The sequence below is a fragment of the Drosophila willistoni genome, assembly GCF_018902025.1.
Source record: "Drosophila willistoni isolate 14030-0811.24 chromosome 2L unlocalized genomic scaffold, UCI_dwil_1.1 Seg168, whole genome shotgun sequence".
Lineage (NCBI taxonomy): Eukaryota > Metazoa > Arthropoda > Insecta > Diptera > Drosophilidae > Drosophila > Drosophila willistoni.
Genome location: NW_025814047.1, coordinates 9,483,848 through 9,506,001, shown reverse-complemented (window position 1 = coordinate 9,506,001; position 22,154 = coordinate 9,483,848). Strand labels below are relative to the sequence as shown.

Sequence of the window (22,154 nt, the reverse complement as noted above, 5' to 3'; positions counted from 1 at the left end):
ACGCCTAATTAAAATTGATTTCTTTAATGATGCTAATTGACTGTCTAAACCGAAGTTTGGTGACAATCCTTCAGAGTCATGTGGAAGGACTGGAAGTTGTCACGGAAACGAGCCCAGGTTGCCACTTGGTTTAAGAGGACTCCATTCGAAACATCCGTATTAATACGTAAGAGAAGAATAAGAGAACTTCATTCAAGGTAAGGAAAATCCTAAGTCTCTAAGCTGCTAAACAGGGAAATTCCTTCCGACTGGTTTGAACTTTGCTAAGAGCTAATGAATTAGAATATTGTTTTGCCTTTATCAACTGTAGGGTTAGTAAGAAAGACAATAGGGTAGGTTTGTTAAGAAATGAATCCTTATGCCTTTTCGATCTGGATTGAACACCTGTTCCCAGCGGTGAAGTGTAATTCCTTCACTTTTGGTTTTAGACACTTCATGGAAAAAGTATGAAAATTGTGTGTTAAACATATCGGTAGAGTCATATTCTAAAACATCTAGGTTATCCATTTTAGAGCTTTAAAAACAAAATTAACGAAACAGAAACTTACTGTTCGATAAATGATTGATTTTTTGCTCAAATCTGAGTGCGTGTAATAGAGATACAACGTTTCAAACCTAACAAAAAAGTGAAACCTATTTAGTTCAATACAGAACATAGTTTTCAAAAGAAGAGGATGTCGTCATTACCAACAAATCAGAATGTATTGTAGACCATTTTACATATATATTGTTGTTACAAAATATGGACAATTAACCAAAAGCGAAAAATTTCTAAACTATAAACTAACATCAAATATTCAAAAAGAGTCGTAAAATATGGTAGGGTGAACGAGATACCTTCTATTTGTTTAATGGTATTAAAGAAAACTTCATATACCAAGTATATTCATATATTTTATTAATATTTTACACATAAAATTTGGGATAAATTTAACTATTTAATAATGTTTTGTTTCAAAATCGGACTTTCCCTATTTAAGATTGCATTTTTGTTTTTTGTAAAGAGATATCTCTTTACACGCCTTTTATAGACCTTTTCTTACATATATATCTCTAACAAATCTATATTCTATACGTATATTTTAGGTATTCATTCACATCGAATTGGAAAGGAGTACAATCTAATAACGACTCATTTAATCGGCACTTGAACTGGTTGTTTGTGGCATCCCTTTTGGCTAGCACAGCTCCGTCATCAATTTACCCAAAGTTTCAGCCTCGATTTTATGCTCATCTCCAGCTTGGCTGGATGTTGGTTTCGTATGTCTGGTTATGTCTCTCCGCCTTTTTGGAGTTTGTTAATATAACCTTTTGTTTGTCGGACTTGGAACGTTTACTATATGGTGTAGAATCATTAACCTATATTCTGCATATAGCCTACATAATGTTTTTGGCCTGGCAATGGCGTCAACGCGTCCAAACGGTTTTCACTGCCATAGCCCAGTTTGACTTGGAAATGGGTTACATTGAGAACTGTGAACGATCGAAGCACTTTGTGCAACTACAACTCTGGTTGGTTGGCATCCTAGGAGTCTCCGCCTTCATAATAGACTTTGGCTATCACAAATGGAACCTTTGCAAATGGCTCTTGAGTATTGGCACTTATGTCCTACCGAACGTCATTAGCTCTGTTTCCTTCGTCCAGTATTATGTGCTTCTTCAGGGAGTCGCCTGGCGCTTACAGAAAATAAACCAGTTCCTGCGGCAGGAGTTATTCAGCTTCGATCCTAATTGTAAGCCACAGCGACCAACAGTACAGAAACTGCGTGGGCTGCAGGCTCAACTAATACGGTTCACAAAATCCGTGAATCGAGTCTATGAGGTCTCCATACTCTTTGTCTATGTGGGCTCCTTCGTCAATTTCAATTTGAACCTTTTTCTGGCCTACAAAACAATTGACAGGCCAGAGACATCAGGTTGGTTCTGGTGGAGCTACATGATATTGTGGTTGGGCATGCATATGGGCAAGATGTTTAGTATTCTCTTCTTTAATCATCTCGTCCAACTGGAGGTATGTGAGACGAATTAAAATTTCAATCCCTCGATATATAGAAATGGTTTCCAGCAATCCAACTGTTTGGCTCTAATGTTCAAGGTGCGTCTGTCGGACAGTCATCATTTAATAGAGAGTTGCAAACACTTTGTTCTCCAACTTCAGACTCGAATTCGAGAAAACGTCGTTTGCGGTGTCATTCAATTGGATTTGCAATTTATTACTGCTGTAAGTATACAGAGTATGAGACATTATTTTGATTCATTGCCTTCTGATTCCTTGCAGCTGACAATGGCTACAACAAATGTGTTTATATTTTTATTGCAATATGATATTACATTCGAGGCATTATCAAAACCCGCTAACGATACTAAAACTGTTTAAACTTGGAAGGAAAATCCAAACCTTTTTAATTTAAATTGATTTTTACACTATTCTCCGATAACAAATTTTTCCAATTCAAAAAGGAATTTATATATAAAGCAAGTTTTTCACTCTTACAATTATGGGCAATTCTCGAAAAAAATTCAACCAAAGGCAAATACAAATAAATTTTACATTTGTTTATAACCAAGGTCGGATCTAAAAAATATACATTCAATATAGTTTTATTTCAGTAGCTTTCTATGTAACAGAGACACATGGCTACATCAACTCGGGTTCACATGCTGATCAAGAATATGTATAAATGCACATACATATGAGTTTCAGTTCGCAGGAATAAGTGCAGGTGGAGCTAGCCCGAATCCAGAATCGCGAAATGAATCCAAAAACCAGAGGGCCGGGGCTAACTTGGACCGCGTCAAAGTTTGTATACCCTTGCAACTTTTTTGGTAACTTTTTCCTTACCTATAGCCATCAAAGTGGAAAAACCTTTAACCTAAAAGGGCTAATGTGTCCGAAAGAACGGCCTACAAACTTAGCATAGGAAATAACGAAGATATTGATTAAAGTCACTGTTTTCCACCGATCGTTCCTATGGGATATAGCTACCCGATCCTTATCAAATTTGGCACAGTCATTAACAGATATATTAAACTAACAAATGTTTAATTTAAAAGCAATCGCGTCAAAAGTAACGAAGTTATTGACAAAAGTCACTGTTTTCGAAAATCTTGATCAAATTTGGCACACTCGTTTATACATATGTGAAATTAACTCACCAATATTAAATTAAATTTCATGACAATAGCTCAGAAAATAACGAAGTTATTAAGAAAAGTCACTGTTCGTGACTTTGTCATTTGTATGGGAGCTATAAGATATAGTGATCCGATCCGGTTGAATCCGACATATACAACGCCTGCAGTATATACAAGCCTACATGCAAAATTTCAGCTCTGTAGCTCTTTCGGTCTAGGAGGAGTTTGCGTTGATCCAGGACATGGCGATTTGAACTCGTCTCGTCGTGCTGATCAAGAATATATATACTTTATATGGTCGGAGATGCTTCCTTCTATGCGTTGCACACTTTTGACCAAAATTAATATACCCTTTTTGCAAGGGTATAAATATAACAAGAGAGCTGAAGGATTTGAAATATTCGGCGTGGGTGCTCAGGTCGGGGAGTGGAGTTATCAATTAACATTTTCGTATTCACATTCTTGGGTAAATCTCCACTAAAGTTTCAATCCCTGGAAAGTTCTAAAATTTTTTGTTGGATGTTTGATTAATTTTTATACCATACAATCATAGGGTGAAATGGTATATTAAAGTCGCCAAAATGTATGTAACAGGCAGAAGGAAGCTTCTCCGACCCCATAAAGTATATTTATTCTTGATCAGGATCAACAGCCGAGTCGATCAAGCCTTGTCCGTCTGTCGGTCCGTCCGTCCGTCTGTTCGTCCGTCCGTCTGTCCGTATGAACACCTAGATCTCGGAGACTGTAAGAGCTAGAGCCACCAAACTTGGTATGTAGACTCGTGTAGTATGTAGAGTGATCAAGTTTATTTCAAATTTTTGCCACGCCCCTTTCCGCCCCCGCAATTTAAAAAAAGCGTTTATCTCAAAAACTATTCCAGCTAGAGACACCATATTTGGTATGTATATTCGCTTAGTAAATGCACACATTTTGTATATAAAAAATTTTTGCCACGCCCTTTTCCGCCCCCGTAATTTGAAAAACTTGATTATCTCCCGTATTTTTTTACCTTATGCAATCAAATTTGGCACACCTAAATTTGATACTAATATCTAGCAAAATACCAAATTTGATCAAAATCGGACAAAAAACAGTCGAGTTATGCATATAAACGTTTTTCCATAAGGCCGGAGTTGGCCGTTGGCTGGTGGGGGCGCTAGGGTGCTCGTATGATTGAGTGAGCGAGATACTAAGATATGCTTGTAAAATGCATGTGAAAATGCATTAATTTAATAAAGTTGAAATATTTGCTTTACTGGTGTATGGTATACCAAAGTCGGCGAGACGACTTACTTACTTCATTAGTTGGCGGTTCGATGCTAAGCTGCGTCTTTAGCGACATCTTGGTGACCCAATATACCCTTTTGCAAGGGTATAAAAATGAGCAAATTTTTAAAATCAAAATAGGGTTTTGCTATTCAATAGGTGTACTTTCAGAAAAAACTGGTCCGGTGCGGTTTTTGGTGTTGCACAGTGTTATACCTTATTACTTACTTACTTTCTAAAACTCATTTTCGCAAGATCTTTGAGGGAGTTCGAATCTTGTGGGATCATCAGAGACAGTCGCAAGTAACTCCAATTCCATCCGGGCTACATCGTTCGTTAAGTGGCCATGGACAATGAACGTTACCAAGCCTTGTAGCGTAAGGACTCGCTACTTTTGTAAAATGTTCATAATAGATTTCACGGCTCTGTGCAGAAATCGCTTCCTAAAACTTAGCTTGCAAGTTTGTCAACTAGAACTGCCTTTTTGGTTGCGAGTGTCGTGGAACAAGAAGAGCATCCATTTAAATTCGAGCCCTTGAAGATTAACAACCGCTTCATCAATGGAGATGAAGAACGAACTGGTGCAAAATATGAGCAACACCCTCTAATTATGAAAAAACGAAATGTTTTATGAAGGTAGAGCCTAAGCTGTGCAACAAGCCTGTTGCCGGAGGAATTCGGGTTCTGCAACCCTTGCGAGTTCCTTAACCTCGCTTTTAACAATGCCACACATCACTTCTATTTGGTGTTTGTTTCGCTTTTCAGATATGTTCCGATGAAGAATTTCTGGCAAGGTCCATGGGCGACCTAAACCTCCACATGAGGGGAAACTGCAAAAACTACATCTTCCGCAGGTTTAAAGAGTTTTTGTCCATCGGTTACTCCAACCGATCGGCCGTATTGTTATCCTGCTCGACTAAGCCACAAGTTGGACCAACGTGATCGTGATTGCCAGCAATTGTTGGAACCACAGCAACCTAATGTCCAGCCACATTTGTAAAATATATCTATATCCAAAATGTAGAACTATCTGACATTCATACCCTGCGATAGTTGTTGTTCGGATATGTTCTGCAGAGGAATGCAAAACGAGGGCCATGACAACATTTCATCGTTACGGGTGTCCGATTATTGTCCATGACATTGCACTGAGCACTACATCAGACTGCCATTGAATTGGATTCAGGCATTGAGGATCTGACGAGCTATTGCGGCAAGCCCGAGAATCAAGACAAATGCGCATTTGTCCTGGTTTATAGCCAATTGACGCCAATTTGCGTATATAGGAGGGCACGAAGGCATATCCAATTGTGCTGACGATCTGCTGTATGATAATCATGGGTTAGTTAGTAGTAATGCTCACTTTGCCATAAGCTCAACAGACTCGATATATTACAACAGATATCGATATATCGACAAAATATTAATCATATCGTCTTCAAACTTCAATATCGATATATAAAATATCGTATCGATATTTCTAACATCCCTAACAACGACGCTTATATACACGTTGCTCCTAATTTTAGCAAGGAAATTTGTAGTTTTTTTTAACTGAAATGTGTGACGTAGCCACCGTTAAAAAGATTGCCAATTGCCTGGGAGTATCTCCAGGTCAGGTGAAATTAAATGATGAGCAGGTAACTAGTTGTCAAGTAAACATATGTACATACATAACTCTTTCTAATTTCGCCTCAATTCGTTTTGCCTTGGTCAAGGTCGTCACGCGTATCAGCAAGAACAAATCTGTAAACGGCTTTGCTTCTATTCTGGAAACCCTGGCGCTGGAATCCACATCAGAGACGGCCCTGAACAGTAAATCTAGTCGAGAAGTTGAGGCTCAGGTCTATCAGTGGATTGAATTCGCCGTGCTCTATGTGGCTCCCGGATCCAAGGATAAATACGTCGCCAAGCAATTACTGGCGGACTTCAACAGGCTTTTCATCAATAAATCATATCTGGTCGGTCACTTCATCACACTGGCAGATTTGGCTGTCTATTATGCCATCTACAACTTGGTGGTCAGTATAAATCTCTAAACAAATGAGAAATTCGTTTAACCTATTCATTTTATTCAAAGAAATGTCTTACCCCCGTGGAAAAGGAATCCTATTTGAATCTGTCGCGTTGGTTCGATCATTTACAGCAGCGGCCAGAAGTTAACCAGGGAGAACCCCTGCTTAATTTTACCACCATTTATTTGCATGGCTGGGCCACTGGCACCCACATCTAATCTACTCTGCTAAGAGATAAACTTAGATTTATTTATTTCATTATCTATTGCATTTCACAATATGTATGTAGCTTTTGTGTGTGATTTAACCATTTAATGCCAATGAGATTTAGTTTGTTTGCTTCGGAATATAGATTATCTCCATCCCTTAAATCACTTCTCAATCACTTTTCATTTCCGATGATGTACTGTTGTATAACAGCGACTGGAGCTTCTCCAACATCAGTTTGCCGGCACTTCCCGTGGCGAATTTATTGAGTTGTTCATGTCGTTCGGCTCGGTGCATTTCCAAAGGCCATAGGTCTTACCCACTGTGGTCTGCCAAAGGCGCAGGGTGCCATCTTCAGAGCCACTGGCATAGAGTTCGCCATCAGGACTAAACTTAACCGAATGCACAGGACCGAAGTGACCTTTGAAGGATTCTGTTGAATATAGAAGCGATACATTGTTATTCATTTATGTGTCTAATACATACGAAGTGATGCATACCGATCTCATTGCCTGTGATATAATCGAATTTGTACATTTTAAAGTCCTCGCCGCCGCACACAAACACATGCTTGTCCGGATGCAAACTGGCCGACGCCACATTTGTCGGCACTTTCACCTCCTTTAGCTTTTTAAGCGTATCAATTTCCCAGAAACTAATGCTCGACCCGTGTGCTATGGTCAGCACATGATTGTCACGTGAGATCTCGAGGCTATTGGGATTGTTGGGAAATTGTAGGCGTTGCACTTCGATCCCGGTCATGCGGTCCCAAAGGCGCACGGTCTTATCCTCCGCCGCCGAGATAATGCATTTGTCGCCACGACAGAACAAAGCCCGTTTAATAGCCCCGGTATGGCCACAATATATTTCCGGGTCTGCCTCTGGCTGCTCCAAATTAAAGACTCGCACCAGTTTCTCATTGCTACCGGTCACAATGTTCTCGGACTGCGTATCAAAGGCCACGCTCTTCACAATGTGCTTATGTTGGAAGCTGTGAATCTCTGCCCCGCTTACCGCATTCCAAACCTTGCCTGTGAAATCCGCTGCACCCGAAGCGGCCAAAGTGGCATTCCGATTGAGGGTTGCATTCCAAACGGCACCCTTGTGTCCCTCAAATGTACCCACCCAATCTCCGGTATCGCCATGTCGCAACATGGGACTGCCATCTGAAATGTAGAAGGAGCAAGGCATATATAAGTCTTCATTTTTTTGTCATAAGAGTTTTTCAAATGTTCTTAACTAGTGATGGTATACGGACGTGCTAGGCGATGATTTTTTTCTCGCTAAACTTTAAACATTGCTAAGATATCAATTTTGGCACTTGTCGTCTGTCCCAAAGGAATATAAATATTTATAAGTGAGAAAAAATTCTACAAAGGATTGGGAAAAGAGATGTATCCTTTTCGGTTAGCCTGACAACTACTCACACTATTAATCGACGTGCCCTTGAAATACGTGCGTGTTTTTGTCAAACGGGCGGAAGCCACCTTGACTGAATGACTATACCCAATGCCAACGACCCGACACTCTCAATTCACAAAGTCGTCGTCGTCGTGTGCATGCAAACATTCAAGTTCACTCGATGCATAGATGCGCGGGCGGGGGACTTCGAAGTCGTGAGGCGGTTGGGGTAAATGCAATTTTGAGGCAGGTTGGAAGCAGGGACACCATCCAAAAGGTTATCGTTTCGATGTTTTGAACAAATTATCTTATCAAAATGCTAACGTTTATTTTCCATCAAAATGTGTTCAATATATTTTGAAATAATCATATAATCATTTATATTTAGTTGAAATCTTTATTCTTTTTCCGTATAATTTCAAAACTAATACAATTAAAATAACAAGGGACTGGGAAAATACCAGTTCTTCAAAATTTTAAGACGTGCATCATTTGCAATTTTTTAAACAATGAAAATTCGTATTTTGTCCTATCCCAGAATTTTATCTTCTTACTACTAATCCTAGTCAAATTGCTGAACATTTTTTCAAGAGTCCCTCAAATGCATTATTTATTACAGCTTGCATCCTTTTTTAATCTGGGAAATCCAGAAATATATATTCAATAACCAAGTATGTATAAGTTAATACTCTCCCAGTACACTTCTATGTAAGCATTGGTAAGAGTATGACCCGTTCGTGATATATTTGTATAATTTTTGTTTGCCTTTTCTGATGAATCGACATATCAGAGAAGTTGTGTATATAAATATAGAAGTTTCAAGGTACTTCCTGTACGCACTTAAGGCTGAGAAATGAGTTTCAGTTTTTTGTAAATTAAAAAGTTGTTCAACCAGAAGCAGGGGAATGCGGACTTAAACAAGGAGGGGGCAAACCGGGAAAGTTAATATGTAACAGGCGCATTAACTGGCGATAAAACAAAAAATATAACATTGGCTTTGCATTGAAAACTTAGTTGATTACTTTCCGCATTAATAGCAAGTTATTATTGAGAGATTTTTCTCGAAAAGCCATTGAGCAAAAGATGGACAGAATGGGATTGTGCGGGACGGACGAACGGAGGCTGGCGTCAGCCGACAGGTAGACAGACATATCAAGGTAAAGAATGCAATAATATTTATAACATGATAGTTCACTTTGTTGCTGTTGTTTGCCAAAAGGGTTTGCGAAACTGGTTTCGTTTTTATTAACAAATTGTTTTAATGTGTTTTGCTTTTCTTTTTGCATTTGGGTCAAGGTTTTAGTAGGCAGAGAGTGCGAGAGGCTGTCTAGAGATGCTATGAGAGAAGATGCTACTCTAGTCTAGACTCTAGAAGTATAAATAACAACAAGGCCACACATCTATAACGCATGAAAATTATTTACCTTTGCAAGCCGATATCAGAAAATAACCGGAATCGCATATATCACTAAAATCCAGATGGACCACAGGTCGCGTATGCCCGCTGCAGGTCAAGGGTATTTGTCTCAGATTATTGGCAGCCATTTCCAACTTAATTTTGGTTGCTTTTGTTAATAATACTTTTCTCTTACAATTAATTATCTAGCTTTGTACTGTATATGTTCTGTTGTCGTTTGAAGTAAATTATTTTTTATTTATATTTTGTTAAACGCAATTTACACAATTTTCATGTCCTTGACGGAGTCTTCGTCTCCCTCTCACTCTGTACTCTAATGCTAATATCTTCCCCGGCACTCGCGCAATTTTTAACTGCTGGCAATGAAATCTTAAGTATTACTTTAAACAATTTATTTACAAGTAAGGTTGGTTTTTTTCGTTTTTGCTTTTTCACTTGCCAACAACAATAAAATAAGGTGGAAGTTATTTACGCGAAGCGGACACGTTGTTGTTGTTATCGTTGGACGTTTCGATGAAGAAAAAACTTAAACAGAGATGAAACATCCATCGATTGCCATATATTATCGTAAGAACTATCGATTGTGCAATTTCATCATATAAACCATCGATGCACTCTCACGTTTAAAATGTTCACTGATATTTATTATACCATGCGTGCGTATGGTGAAATGATATATTAAAGTCGCCAAAATGTATGTAACAGGCAGAAGGAAGCATTTCCGGCACCATAAGGTACAGGTATATATTATAGTAATAAGAATACGGTGAATACCTAAGGTGTTCAAGTTTATTTTAACTTTTGCCCACCAGATTTGGTATGTGGATTTCTTTAGTATGCGTGCAGATTATTAATACATATATAACATTTTTGTTGTTCAAAATTTATATTTATATTACGATGCAAAACATTTAGAGTTAATATAGATACAAATGCTACTAATTTAATTGTCATTGGAATAAAATATGCATCTAGATTAATAATACTTTTAAATTTTCAAAATAAACAAATTCAAATAAAACGTAATTATAATTTGTGATAATATGCTTAACTTTATAATATTTAATACTTTAGTTCTGATTTTCTCTCCTCCTAAGTAATTTAATGGAATAGTTTTTTTTTGTAATTTGTTGTTTATTGTATTCAGATGATGAACCGTAAAAATTGACTTTTTAGTTTATTCCTGTTTTTCCACAGGTCCACTTGAAAAAAAAATCTCAGGTTTTGGGTGGGCAAATACATATTTAAGACGTTTTTGCTGAAATCTTAAAGATTACAAGTAGAAGTTTGATTTCTTTGAAAAATGTGTAGATCTAGCCAAAACTAAGGTAAACTGCATACCACAAATTTTTAATTTAGCCCCATTTCTCGATTTGCAGCCAACAGAAAATCTGGATTTTGTATGAAATTTTGTTGTCCTTTGAACGCGGCCATTTTGCGACACTAATTTGTACTAAATTTGTACCTCGAACTACGAAAGAAAGTAATTTGAATTTCCCGTCGAATGACATATTTATACCATGCACGGGTGAAATGGTATATTAAAGCCAAAATGTCTGTAACAGGCCGAAGGAAGACCCTATAAAGTATAATATATTCTTGATCAGGATCAACAACCGAGTCGATCTAGCCATGTCCGTCTGTCCGTCCGTCCGTCTGTACAAACACGCAGATCTCGGAGACTATAAGAGCCAGAGTCACCAAATTTGGTATGTAGACTCGTGTAGTATGTAAATATATAGAGTTAATTGGAATTTTGGCCACGCCCCCTTACGCCTCCAGAAATGTCCCTTATTGATAGGCGATAAAAATTAAACCATCTTGAAACTCTTTGTTTTTCTTAAATTTATATTAGAAAATGTTTAAATTCTAATATTTTTTTGTATTTTGAGTATGTATTTGTTTACCGTGATGAGCAAATCTGTATTATCTATCTTTTGTTGGAAGGCTTTTATAGGGAAAAAATTTTAGCAAAAAATGTTTCTCACATTATAATCCCTTAAAAAAAAGTCGGGATTATAATGCAACCCGCATTATTTGTAAATTATCGGTTTTCCTTTGCCTACTTTTTTAACTTCCGTTTGCCAAGAAAAAAAAGAGGATTAGTTTACATTGTGCCAAAAATCAAGAGACCTAGAGATCAAGAGAAGTTGAAAAGTTGTTTATTTATATTTATCAGTTTAACATAGCTACTAATGACTGTACTAAATTTAATCACGATTGGTAGCTATATCTTGTAGCTTCTATCGGAACGATCAATCAACTTTCAAAAATAAACTTCGTTATTTCCCATGCTTATATTGTAAGCCGTTCTGTCAGAAACGTTAGACATTTTAGTTAAAACATTAGCCCCTGCCTTTTGTTTTTTTTATATTTATGTTTAAATGTATATATGTATTGTTGCAATACTTGTCCAATTTGTAACGGCTTTTAGATTTAAGTATAATGAAAAAACATGAATATATTTGATTTTATTACAATAATGTCTGTTCGACATGTCCGCGTGAAAATATTTTATCTATTTTTTTTTTAAAGCAAAGTATGAAAGTTGTGTATGTGAAACAAAAATATTTTCAAAATACCATTCAAGATTGATTCTTAAAACTTTTTTGTACTTTAAAATGATCTCTAGTTTGCCGAAGTCCTTCCTTAAGAATGTGTACGAACGAAATAAAATTCAAAATAAAAAAATTTACCACATAAAAAATCTTAGTTGTCTTAGTTGTCACATTAATTTAAATAATTAATGTTTCAAATTACAGAAATTGCATTTTGAATTTTTTCAAATTGCTAAAATGATTCTGAGAATTTAAAAACTGTTAATCGGCCAACAGATAATGGAAAATAGACGAGAATTTTATAATTGTAATTGTAATTTAATTATAATTATAATTTAAAAAATTAAAATTGTATGTATAACTTTTCAACTTTGCGCCCATGGGAAGGAAGCTTTTCTGTTAACGGTTAACGTTACCGTAAAAGTTGTAAGCCCGATTTGCAAAATGGCTGTCTGTGGTAAGCAACGAAACAGGGAAAATCTCGAATATACATTACAGGACTGTGTTAATGTCAATTCCAACTAACAATTAATAGACTGGTTCACGTGAATTGAAGATGTCGGACTGCCTGCTTTGTCCTCCATGGATGTGAGCATCGCACATATCGGAGGTGACGGTCTTCACGATGATCAGGCTTTTTTTTTAGTGGCTCATTATGCTCCGAGGTAATTAATCTAGAATTATTTCGTTTTATGCTTGTTATGTACATATGTGTGTCTGTTTTTGTATGCTGTACCTCCGTGGAATCACATTCTTGAGTTGCCAGTGGATGTGGTCCACCAGCTGTGGAATGCTACAAAGAAGCTACCAAAACAAAAGCGGAAAATTATGAGATAAACAAGCGGCTGCTATTGAAAGGTTAGGACCAGCGTAGTGCCGCCAAAAAACCCCTTTTTATCTCACAGGTGATCAATAGCGCGCTGATTTTACAAGAGTCACAGCAGCAGAAAATCGCAGAGGGAGTTAGAAGGAGGAGGTAATGGAGAAACGCCTTAGAAGACAAAAGCCGCCAATGCATCCAGCACCAGGATAGGGATGCAAAAAATGGAAATGGTCTTTTATTAAAATAGTCGACCTTTCGACTAATTACTCCAATAAGTCCACGGAAAATGGTCTTAATGGATTCTAAGTAAAATAGAAGGCCCAAAAAAAACTTTATCTGTATCAACGGTATTTGGCTTTCACATGTTAGGGATGGAAAATGCGTGATGTGCAATTTAATAAATTGATAACGACATAGTAAAGATATCGATTGAAACGAATTGTTAATTTTTTATTTTACGGCCAGATATTCAAATGGCTCGCAACCTACCTACTGACCTAAATCAAACCTAGATGTCAGTCCTTTTCAATTTACCCAAGACTCAAAGGTATTGAGGTTAAATTTTTTAATTCAAAAAATTATATTTTTCCCGCCGAAAATTCGACTTCGACTTAGTGTGACCGAAGTCGAACTACATTAGAAATCCTATGTTGTGAGTGTTTAACTGTTTTGTTGCTGCCCATCTCTGTGGGCAAAAACAAATTCTTATCATTTAACTATCATTAATCATAGTTCCGATTTTAGCATAATGATGTGATAAATACGTGAAAGGAACTGCACTGCCAATTCCAATAAAAATGAGCAACAGCCATAATGAACGCACGAACGTGAATGATGGAGACGGGAATAGTGAAAGAGCCAGAGTGGGCGGAGGAGTGAATGGTGGAGGTGGCAGTCAGCAGGATTCATCAACAAAGGAAAAGCGTGGCTGGTTCCATTCCTTAACCAGACGAAAGAAATCCGACTCAGGCAACTCCTCACATAACAACAATAACGAAGGTTGCGTCCTTGATGCAAGTGGACCCAATACTGGCGCAGATGCTGCATGCTCGATGGCCTTGGCCAGCTGCAGCAACAGCTCCTCCAATGGTGGCACCCTGCGCAAGCGTAAGGACAAAAAAACCATGTTCTCCCGTTTACGCAAAAAGATGGGCCAAAGACTCAGTTCCATACGCAATTGGCACTCCATGGGCGAAGATTGCGAATGTGATGGAGGCACCACAGATGCCACTTATGAGTTTCTAACTCCACCCACATCCCGTATGGAGCCCACATTGCCCTTCACCCATGACTATATGCGTTTCATAAGAAAGAAGTGGCTGGAACGACCCGATCAGAACGGACCCAATGAGGTCATGTACAAAGCCTGCTCAGAAATGCTCAAGTAAGTGGGACAAAATCATATTAAAAACTTGTTTGCAATGACTCATCTTGCCCCTTTGTTCTGGTTGCAGTCAAGTTTGGTATTGGGGTGAAATATCCAGGCGAGATTCTCAGCGGCAGCTAAGCGACAAGCCTACTGGATCCTTTCTAGTACGCGACTCCGAGACCAGTGGCTCCCAATTTACACTCAGTTTTCGCATTGTTAATGTCACTTTGCATTATCGCTTGGAATTTCGTGATGATTTTTGGCATTTCGAAGAATTGAAATATGAATCGATTGTGAAAATGATTGACGACATCTTACATCGATGCACCAATGATAATTTTGTTTGCTTTGTCAAAGTACCCAATGAGATACAGCCGCCGTTCCCAGTGATCCTTAAATATCCCCTTAGTCGTTACTTGAATATGCCCAAGCTGCAGGACTTGTGTCGCCGCGTCCTGCAGAGGCAAATGCCAATGGATGAATTGGCCCAACTACCCGTACCCGCAAAAATGTTGGAGTACTTGTCCGTGGAAAGAGAATTAGTATTTCAGAGCTAAGCAGAGGTAACAGTCAGAAGTCTCTGCTTTCGCTGCTGGTATAAGCTTTAACATGGAATGTAAACGCATCGCAGAAACCAAAGAGGTTGACAAGAAGGATAAGAAACATTTCTACCACACGCACACACAGTCGCACTCACTCTACATACATAAATTTCATGTGTATGCTTTTACTCTTTTAGTATTAAAAAAAGTATCAAATATACAAACACATATATGTATGTATATTTACGTATGTTATTGGCCAAAAATGTTCGGTTAGTTCGTGTTTTCCATATGGATCTTGGTCAAGTCTGTGTAACCAAGCATCTCTCCTTAAATCAAAACTAACAATAGTCTTAAGACAAATTTGTATATTTACGTTATACTCGTGTATTCGCATTTGATTCTGATTCCTACAACAAAAACTCTGCTACATCTAGAAATTACATATATGTATCGCATAATAAATATAATAATAGCATAAGCAGCTTTATATAATACATACTGGGAACTGAATCTGTTCTAAGCAAAATTTTACTCTATTGTTGCAAAAATGTGTATGAATGTTACTTATTTAACATTAATTTATGTATGATGATTTCAACAACAAATAAATTATTAATTAACTCGACTCATTCATTAAAAAAGTATATACTTTAATAATTAAAATCGCTGGGTGAAAAAAACGGACTCCCAACCAAAAATAAAAGTGAAATTTCGGTGTTCCGTACTGAAATTTGTGTTGCCCTGATACAAACATTACTTGTTATTTCTTGTTCAAAAGTAAATTTGATTTGAAATATCACTATTTTCTCCTTACACTCGCCAATCTTACGAAGTCCCTTTTCCCCCCACTCATTTACTTCTGACTTTTTAACAAGTCAGTCGATTCCAATTGCGCAGTCTATATGTAGTAAACCATTTATATAAATGATATAGATAACTATTCATAGAAAACATATTAATATTTATAGTTAGCTTACTTTTAATATAAGTTCAAAGATATTTCTTCGCCAAGGATTTTAGAAATTAATGTATATAACTGAATGTATAGATTCCACTTTTTTCAAACATTGTAAAAAATTAGTAATTTAGTTTTCCTTACTGCTAGATAGATTAATTAAATCCAAATCAAACATTTCTTCCTCAGTATAATCGGTGAACTCCTCTTGTTTGGTCTCATCTCCACCCATTGTCTCAACCTCTAAACCCGGATGTGTTTCGCCAGTTGCCGCCTCAGAGTTGCTATCGTATATCCGATATGCCTTAAATTCGCCCACTTTCTGTCCATCCACGTAGTTAAAACTAAAGAAGCAAGTCCTACACAAGTAGGATGGGTCATGTAGTTGTCTGCGCGACTGTTCCACGATGAAATGGTAGCCGTGCCGTCCACACATATAGCATGTGCGTCGGTTATAAGTGTTAAAAGAACGCAAATATGGATATTGACTGCGATCGCAAGATGTTCGTAAGACTTCCACTTGGCTAATAACAAATAGGTGTTCACAATTACCATGATGCAGATATTGTAAGGGCGCCCCTAAGCTAACAGTTAAATCTATGAATCGAGTGTTCTCCATTCGCCCTACCGTGAAGTCTTCGTCTTGTATGCCGTGAGCAGTAGCTGCCCATTTGCGGACCGTTGACGAGTAATCACAATTGTGAGGATTTCGCAAATCATTGTAAAATGTGCGATTAATAAAAAAGTAACCCGGATTTGTATCGAGAGAAGGAAGTGAACCATCTGGGTCCTCGCTGATGTCCACGAACCGCCGTCCATTGCAAATGCAGGAGATTTTGTCGCGCAATTCGGTGAGATAGTTGCTTCCCAAGCAAATGAATTCCTCGGAAAACACAGGAATCTCTAGTTTAAAGCCACGATGATGGGCACGAGGTGGTCGGTAGCAACGTACAGTTAACTCCAAGTCGTAATCTTTGGGTGGAAGCACTTCGGGAAAAGAGCTTGATGGTGGAGCCACTAATCGGTGGCTGAATTGACTGCGACTAAAGGCACTGTGACGAGATTTAGCCTTGTGGTCTTGGATGGCTGTGTAGGTCTTTGGAACTGGCAGATCTGGATTGGGTTGCAGGGTATTTGCACGATGAATTTCAGAGCCCAGTTGGAACGCATTGATAGGGTTATCATCAGGAAGTGCTATCAGATCTAAAGAACAACTAGCCTTCACTCCTGCCGATATATACTCTGGTTTGTCTTCGACCGCTTCGATTTTCAATTTATGACGATAGTTTTGTAAAAATTCTTGTAGATTTATTGGTGGTTGTGGCGGGTCTATTTGATTTTCCATTCTTCCTACTAGTCCTCGCCAAAGCTGTTAATAGCCTCTTTATATGTGATATTCAATTTGGTCGACAACTTTGCCTCTTCCTGCTCTTGTTCTACTTCGGCGATAGGCTCCTCTTTTGGCAAATTTTCAATGTAAACTCGATCGAAATTAATCACTTTATCACATTTATTGACGTATTTATAGTGCTGGCGGCAAACCGACTCGTAGAGCGGATCTCCTACTATGGCATTACTGTCCTTTTGAAAAAATAAGTTGGTGCCCATAGCAAAGTCGTAGCTTCCTCGAAAAATATGACCATTGATCTCTGCCACGGGGCTGTCGCTTTCGATGCCTATAATTTTAACTGCAGCATCTTCGTGTTTTAACTGATGTGGTGGAAAGTGGTTCTTAAAATCAGCGTAAACCAGATATTCAGTTTCCTCGTAATCCTCATCATCATCAGTAGAGTCGCTCATCAACCCTTCACCTGGTTGCTGATGGTCTTCCACATTTAATTCTGTTTTCTTTGCCGGTTTTGTTGTTTCAGACAACTTTTGTGTTGTTGACTTTCCTGTTTTTCTGTTCATTCGTTCTAATATCGGTTCTGAAATAAACAGTAGTTAGTGTGTGACCAAAATATTCTGTCAATTTATATTCTACAATTTTGAATACTCTCGAATAAGTTTTACCTTAAAAGAACACACATACATAAATAGCAATCCTTTCTCCCTGTTGATGACAGTTTTTGGACTGCGTGTTATTGATGGTATAAAAATTATTCTTATGAATATATTCGTAGTTTGGTGAATACTCACCTATTTCCTTAAATTCTTCTGACTATGCAGAGTCAAATATTGATGCATTAATATGAAAAGAAAACAGAAGATATTTTATTTTAATTAAATGAAAATACTTTATTTCCGATATCTTATATATCAAAACTATCGATAGCATATCGATTACACGCCCAACTTTAGTGTCATTTCTAACGAAGAGAATTCGTTTTCGGTGGTAAAAAAAAAGTATGTACGTGCGCGTGTCGTATTATCTGTAAATATTAGCTTTTTAAATTAAAACAAAGTGCGTTTAACATAGTGAGAAGTGGACATAATTGAAATTTTCATAACGTTCAACTACACCTTAACAAGGAAATCGCAATCTAAGAAAAGGTATATGAAGTGCAAAATCGTGTAACCTCTGACTGCGTGGCTGGCCACTGTGACTAACAATTGCAGTATTAAACGGTTACTTATCTACAGTTAAACAAAAAAGCAAATTAAGCCATTAGACAGCCATTAAATGGCTTTCTAGATGCACTTGTCTGTGACTAAATATATTAGTATTTACTTATGTCACGGCGACAACCAACTAGTCACTTGTGTACATATTCAGTTGCTTATTCCTGGAGCAGCCATTTTCTTTTGAGCGAGTGTAAAACGCACATCTCTAGGCAGAAACGTCACCGAGTTTTTTGTTGTATTTTTCCCAAAAATAAAATTGGTATCTGGGCAACAAAAGACTAAATCGTATTTTGCTTGTGCTGCGAGTTATTGATTTTTAATCAACATTTAGTTGCTACCATCTTCTAACCAACGTTTCCACTGCGTTGCTCTATCTGCTTCTAGTTTAGAGTTAACCAAACAATAATAAAAGGCACAATCACACACAATGGCCGATGAAGATATTACTTTGAATGAGGATCAGCTGTTGGAGTCGCTGGAGGAGACAAACGGCGAGCAGGAGACTGAAATTACCAATGAAGTCGAGGTAAGATACATCCGTATGTATAAGCCAAAACAAGTTGCCTTTCCATTTTTTTTATTGCAATGGCAACATCGTTTCTTGTTCCCACTACCCGGCCTCCCCGCAAGCACCGAGAAACTCCGCTTGCCTTGTGCTTTCGGCCCAATTGTGGCGGCTGGATTCTTGAGCTTCGGGATTTGCTCCCCCGCGGCCCCCGCCCGTTTTGCGTTTTGGACACTCTGTGCTGCCGCCTGGCTTTTTAGGGCGCGCAGAGCTGCCACATGGGTTTTTTCCGGTATTCTTGGCGTGCTGCCACATAGTTTTTCAAAGCATTTTAGCGTCGTTTCCTTTGTCTGCCAAAGTTTTTTCTCTTGGGCGTTTGCAAAAATCACTATTAATAAGCTTACTTATATTGGTAAATCTCTTACTAAAAAGGAGGAGGGCAGCATGCAAATCGATCCTGAACTGGAGGCCATAAAGGCACGCGTTAAAGAAATGGAGGAAGAGGCAGAAAAAATCAAACAAATGCAATCAGAGGTGGACAAACAAATGGCCGGCGGCTCTACGACAGGCCTTGCCACAGTGCCGCTTTCACTTGAAGAGAAACAGGAAATTGACACACGGTCGGTTTACGTTGGCAATGTAGACTATGGAGCGTCAGCCGAGGAGCTCGAAGCACATTTCCATGGCTGTGGCACAATCAATCGCGTCACCATACTGTGCAACAAGGCTGATGGGCATCCCAAAGGGTTTGCATACATTGAATTCGGCTCAAAGGAGTACGTTGAGACAGCTTTGGCCATGAACGAGACGTTGTTCAGAGGTCGTCAAATCAAGGTAAGAGTATATACATATATTACTAAATAGAAGCTCATCATGTATTTGTGTTGCAATTTTTATCTCTCGTCCTTTAGGTCATGTCCAAACGCACAAACCGCCCAGGACTCTCCACCACAAATCGATTTGCTCGTGGCAGTTTCCGAGGACGAGGTGCCCGTGTGTCTCGCGCCTGTTGTCATTCCACCTTCCGGGGTGCACGACGAGCAATGTAAGTGGGAGACAATCCTCGCTTCCTTCTCTGATATGCGCTAATTCTGGTCTGTCTTTCGTTTCAGAAGAGGTTACCGTGGACGTGCCAATTACTATGCGCCCTATTGATTATTGTTTTTTAAAACCCATTTTTAGTAAGGTAAGTTTACTCAAACAGACTGATACTCCTTACGGCTGGGATTCTATACATATATGTATATAATATACTTTATATACTAAATATCATGTATGAAGGAAGTCATATATATATACTAAACATCTTTCTTTCCCTTTGATTTTCGTTAGCTCAACACATTTCTTTAATCCAATCAATATTTGATTTCAGATTTTTTTACAAATATTATTTCAAAAAACATTATTTTATTGCCAAAACTTCTTTATAATACAAAATAAAAAAAAAAACAAAAGAAGAAAAGAAAATAGATGAAAAAATGCCAGGAAAAAATAAATAAAAGTTCATACATGAAATGCAACAACGAAACAAGAGCAAAAAAAATAATTAACAAAAAAAAAAACAGAAAAATACATAAAAAAAAGAAAAAATAATCAACATGGAAAAAATTACCCCTTGAACTTGGCTATAATGTTTTTTGAAGCACCCAAAAACACCAAACACCCCTCTTTTCACACTTTTTAAGTTTTCTCTAAAAAAAAAAAAATTACATAAACATATGTATAAATCTGTTTAAAAAAAAAACAAAAATAAAAAAAATAAAATGGAAATGGAGAAAGAAAAGAATAAAAAAGAACAGAGAAGAGACTTTCCACAAGATGGCAAAGAAAAAGAATAAAAGCGATGGATGAAAAAATTAAAATGAAAAAAAAAAACAAATGATCAAAATTTGTGAAAAAAGAAGAAAAAGATAAACAAAGTAGACAAAAGAGCATTATGATATCTTAAAAAAAGTACAGCTAAATTATATATACGAAAAAATATATGCAGAAAAAGAAATTCAATTTTACCGAAAAACTAAAAAAAAAAAAACAAACAACAAAAAAAGTGAAAGAAAGTAAAAAGAAGACCGAAATATATGAAAAACACATTTGAAACAAGTTCTCTTTGCCTTTCCTTTGCGGGCGGGAAATGGGAATCGAAATCGAATTATCGGAGGCGGAAGCGCGGGATCCATGATTTAAGAAGGTCATCAACATCAAATCAAATACAGCAGAGATGACAGGCATAGCAAGACGGATTACAGTACCGATTTCATTACATAAGTCATGTCTATATATATATGTTAGTTCGGATAAAGATTAACAAACGAAAAAAAAAACAAAATAAAGTCGACTAAGAAAAAGAAGCATTTGTTTCAAGCTCACTATTATACGATTTTTTATTTAAATTCAAAGGTTTCTTTGCATGTGTTCGAATGGCTTGTTGCGTTCCTTTCTTCTTCCTTTACTGATTCTTCCTCCTTTCAGTTGGACATCGTTTAGTTCTTCTTTTGGACGGCAGCCTGGACCAGGGGCAAGTTCTTGCTAAGGAAACACTTGAAGCCACGGAAAGCCCAGACATTGGCTGGCGACTTCTGTTCATTTTTATCGGCGCACTTCTCGATATCGACCTTCAAAGCGGCCTTATCCTCCTTGCCTTGTCCCAGCTGGGCAACCAAGTTATCGACCTTGAATCCTTTTGTGTCCTCGAATAGGTCGAATTTGTTAAAGATGCATTTGATGTAGTTGCGTGTGATATCATCTTCGGGATACTCGAAGACCTTGTATTTGGCCACCAGTGCCTCAGTCACTTTGTTGGCTTCTCCGCATTCCTTGCGCGTCTTCTGCAGATCCTCGGCAGTGCGTAGTTTGTAATCGGCAGCAGAGGCCTACAACGAAAATAGGGATATAAACGAATTTGATCCATGTGAAAGAATATCCCATTAGCTTACCAGACCAATCAGGGCACACAGCAAAATAGCAACACCGTTCTTCATGTTTTCAGGATTTTTTGTTTTCGTTTTTGAATGAGACTTAAGAATGGTCGTTAGACTTGAACTGGACTTGCTTTACCAGAGAGAACTGTTGATTGTCAGTCGGCGGTTGCCGCTTTTATACCTTTTTGATGCGTGGGCCACTCAAAGTCAGTCAAATTTGAGTGGCGCTCAATTGAGTTCGACTCGAACCCCGCACCACATGGACCCCTGGTTCTCTAGATTTAATTTAAATTACATTTTGTGGGAGGAGGAGAGGCAAGTAATATTCTCTGCAAGAGATTTCGCTGGTTCATACTAGATATAATTACCGGACTAGCTCATAGTCCTTTCAAAGAAGTGTTTAGAGTGAATTAGTATATTATTCAATCTTGTTACAAGAATCAGCTGATTTATTTAAAACTTGACCCCATCATCT

At 37.8% G+C, this 22,154-nt stretch overlaps 8 protein-coding genes across 9 annotated transcripts; 4 read left to right on the top strand and 4 right to left on the bottom strand.

The window, feature by feature from the left end:
* Positions 1-78: 78 nt before the first annotated feature.
* Positions 79-2,389, top strand: LOC6652088 (putative gustatory receptor 59f). Its single transcript, XM_047009598.1, has 4 exons — positions 79-197; positions 1,087-2,011; positions 2,066-2,221; positions 2,279-2,389. Exons 1-4 carry the CDS (start codon positions 79-81, stop codon positions 2,375-2,377), a joined length of 1,299 nt encoding a protein of 432 aa, XP_046865554.1. The 3' UTR covers positions 2,378-2,389.
* Positions 2,390-5,890: 3,501 nt separating this feature from the next.
* Positions 5,891-6,787, top strand: LOC6652089 (eukaryotic translation elongation factor 1 epsilon-1). The gene is made up of 3 exons (XM_002074624.4): positions 5,891-6,041; positions 6,120-6,422; positions 6,482-6,787. The coding sequence occupies exons 1-3, from the start codon at positions 5,961-5,963 to the stop codon at positions 6,632-6,634; spliced, it is 537 nt and encodes a 178-aa protein (XP_002074660.1). The 5' UTR covers positions 5,891-5,960; the 3' UTR covers positions 6,635-6,787.
* Positions 6,640-9,967, bottom strand: LOC6652090 (serine-threonine kinase receptor-associated protein). The gene is made up of 3 exons (XM_002074625.4): positions 9,449-9,967; positions 7,124-7,789; positions 6,640-7,056 (listed from the first exon to the last, which is right to left on the bottom strand). The coding sequence occupies exons 1-3, from the start codon at positions 9,567-9,569 to the stop codon at positions 6,857-6,859; spliced, it is 987 nt and encodes a 328-aa protein (XP_002074661.1). The 5' UTR covers positions 9,570-9,967; the 3' UTR covers positions 6,640-6,856.
* A 3,532-nt stretch (positions 9,968-13,499) lies between these two features.
* On the top strand, positions 13,500-15,361 carry LOC6652091. Its single transcript, XM_002074626.4, has 2 exons — positions 13,500-14,206; positions 14,277-15,361. The coding sequence occupies exons 1-2, from the start codon at positions 13,620-13,622 to the stop codon at positions 14,746-14,748; spliced, it is 1,059 nt and encodes a 352-aa protein (XP_002074662.1). The 5' UTR covers positions 13,500-13,619; the 3' UTR covers positions 14,749-15,361.
* Positions 15,362-15,697: 336 nt separating this feature from the next.
* LOC6652092 (snRNA-activating protein complex subunit 3) lies at positions 15,698-17,036 on the bottom strand. Its single transcript, XM_002074627.4, has one exon. The coding sequence runs from the start codon at positions 17,034-17,036 to the stop codon at positions 15,822-15,824; it is 1,215 nt and encodes a 404-aa protein (XP_002074663.1). The 3' UTR covers positions 15,698-15,821.
* Positions 17,037-17,044: 8 nt separating this feature from the next.
* On the bottom strand, positions 17,045-17,691 carry LOC6652093. Its single transcript, XM_023181067.2, has 2 exons — positions 17,676-17,691; positions 17,045-17,619 (listed from the first exon to the last, which is right to left on the bottom strand). The coding sequence occupies exon 2, from the start codon at positions 17,600-17,602 to the stop codon at positions 17,045-17,047; it is 558 nt and encodes a 185-aa protein (XP_023036835.1). The 5' UTR covers positions 17,603-17,619; positions 17,676-17,691.
* A 307-nt stretch (positions 17,692-17,998) lies between these two features.
* LOC6652094 (polyadenylate-binding protein 2) lies at positions 17,999-21,130 on the top strand. 2 transcript variants are annotated; one of them, XM_002074629.4, is made up of 6 exons: positions 18,000-18,184; positions 18,641-18,782; positions 19,194-19,595; positions 19,673-19,806; positions 19,877-19,947; positions 20,134-21,130. In XM_002074629.4, exons 2-5 carry the CDS (start codon positions 18,684-18,686, stop codon positions 19,914-19,916), a joined length of 675 nt encoding a protein of 224 aa, XP_002074665.2. In that variant the 5' UTR covers positions 18,000-18,184; positions 18,641-18,683; the 3' UTR covers positions 19,917-19,947; positions 20,134-21,130. The 2 variants fall into 2 exon arrangements, with proteins under 2 accessions (XP_023036896.1, XP_002074665.2); XM_023181128.2 differs by lacking the exon at positions 20,134-21,130 and having other exon boundaries at positions 17,999-18,184; positions 19,874-19,947.
* LOC6652095 (general odorant-binding protein 99a) lies at positions 21,113-21,756 on the bottom strand. The gene is made up of 2 exons (XM_002074630.4): positions 21,695-21,756; positions 21,113-21,631 (listed from the first exon to the last, which is right to left on the bottom strand). Exons 1-2 carry the CDS (start codon positions 21,737-21,739, stop codon positions 21,242-21,244), a joined length of 435 nt encoding a protein of 144 aa, XP_002074666.1. The 5' UTR covers positions 21,740-21,756; the 3' UTR covers positions 21,113-21,241.
* Between the last annotated feature and the right edge of the window lie 398 nt (positions 21,757-22,154).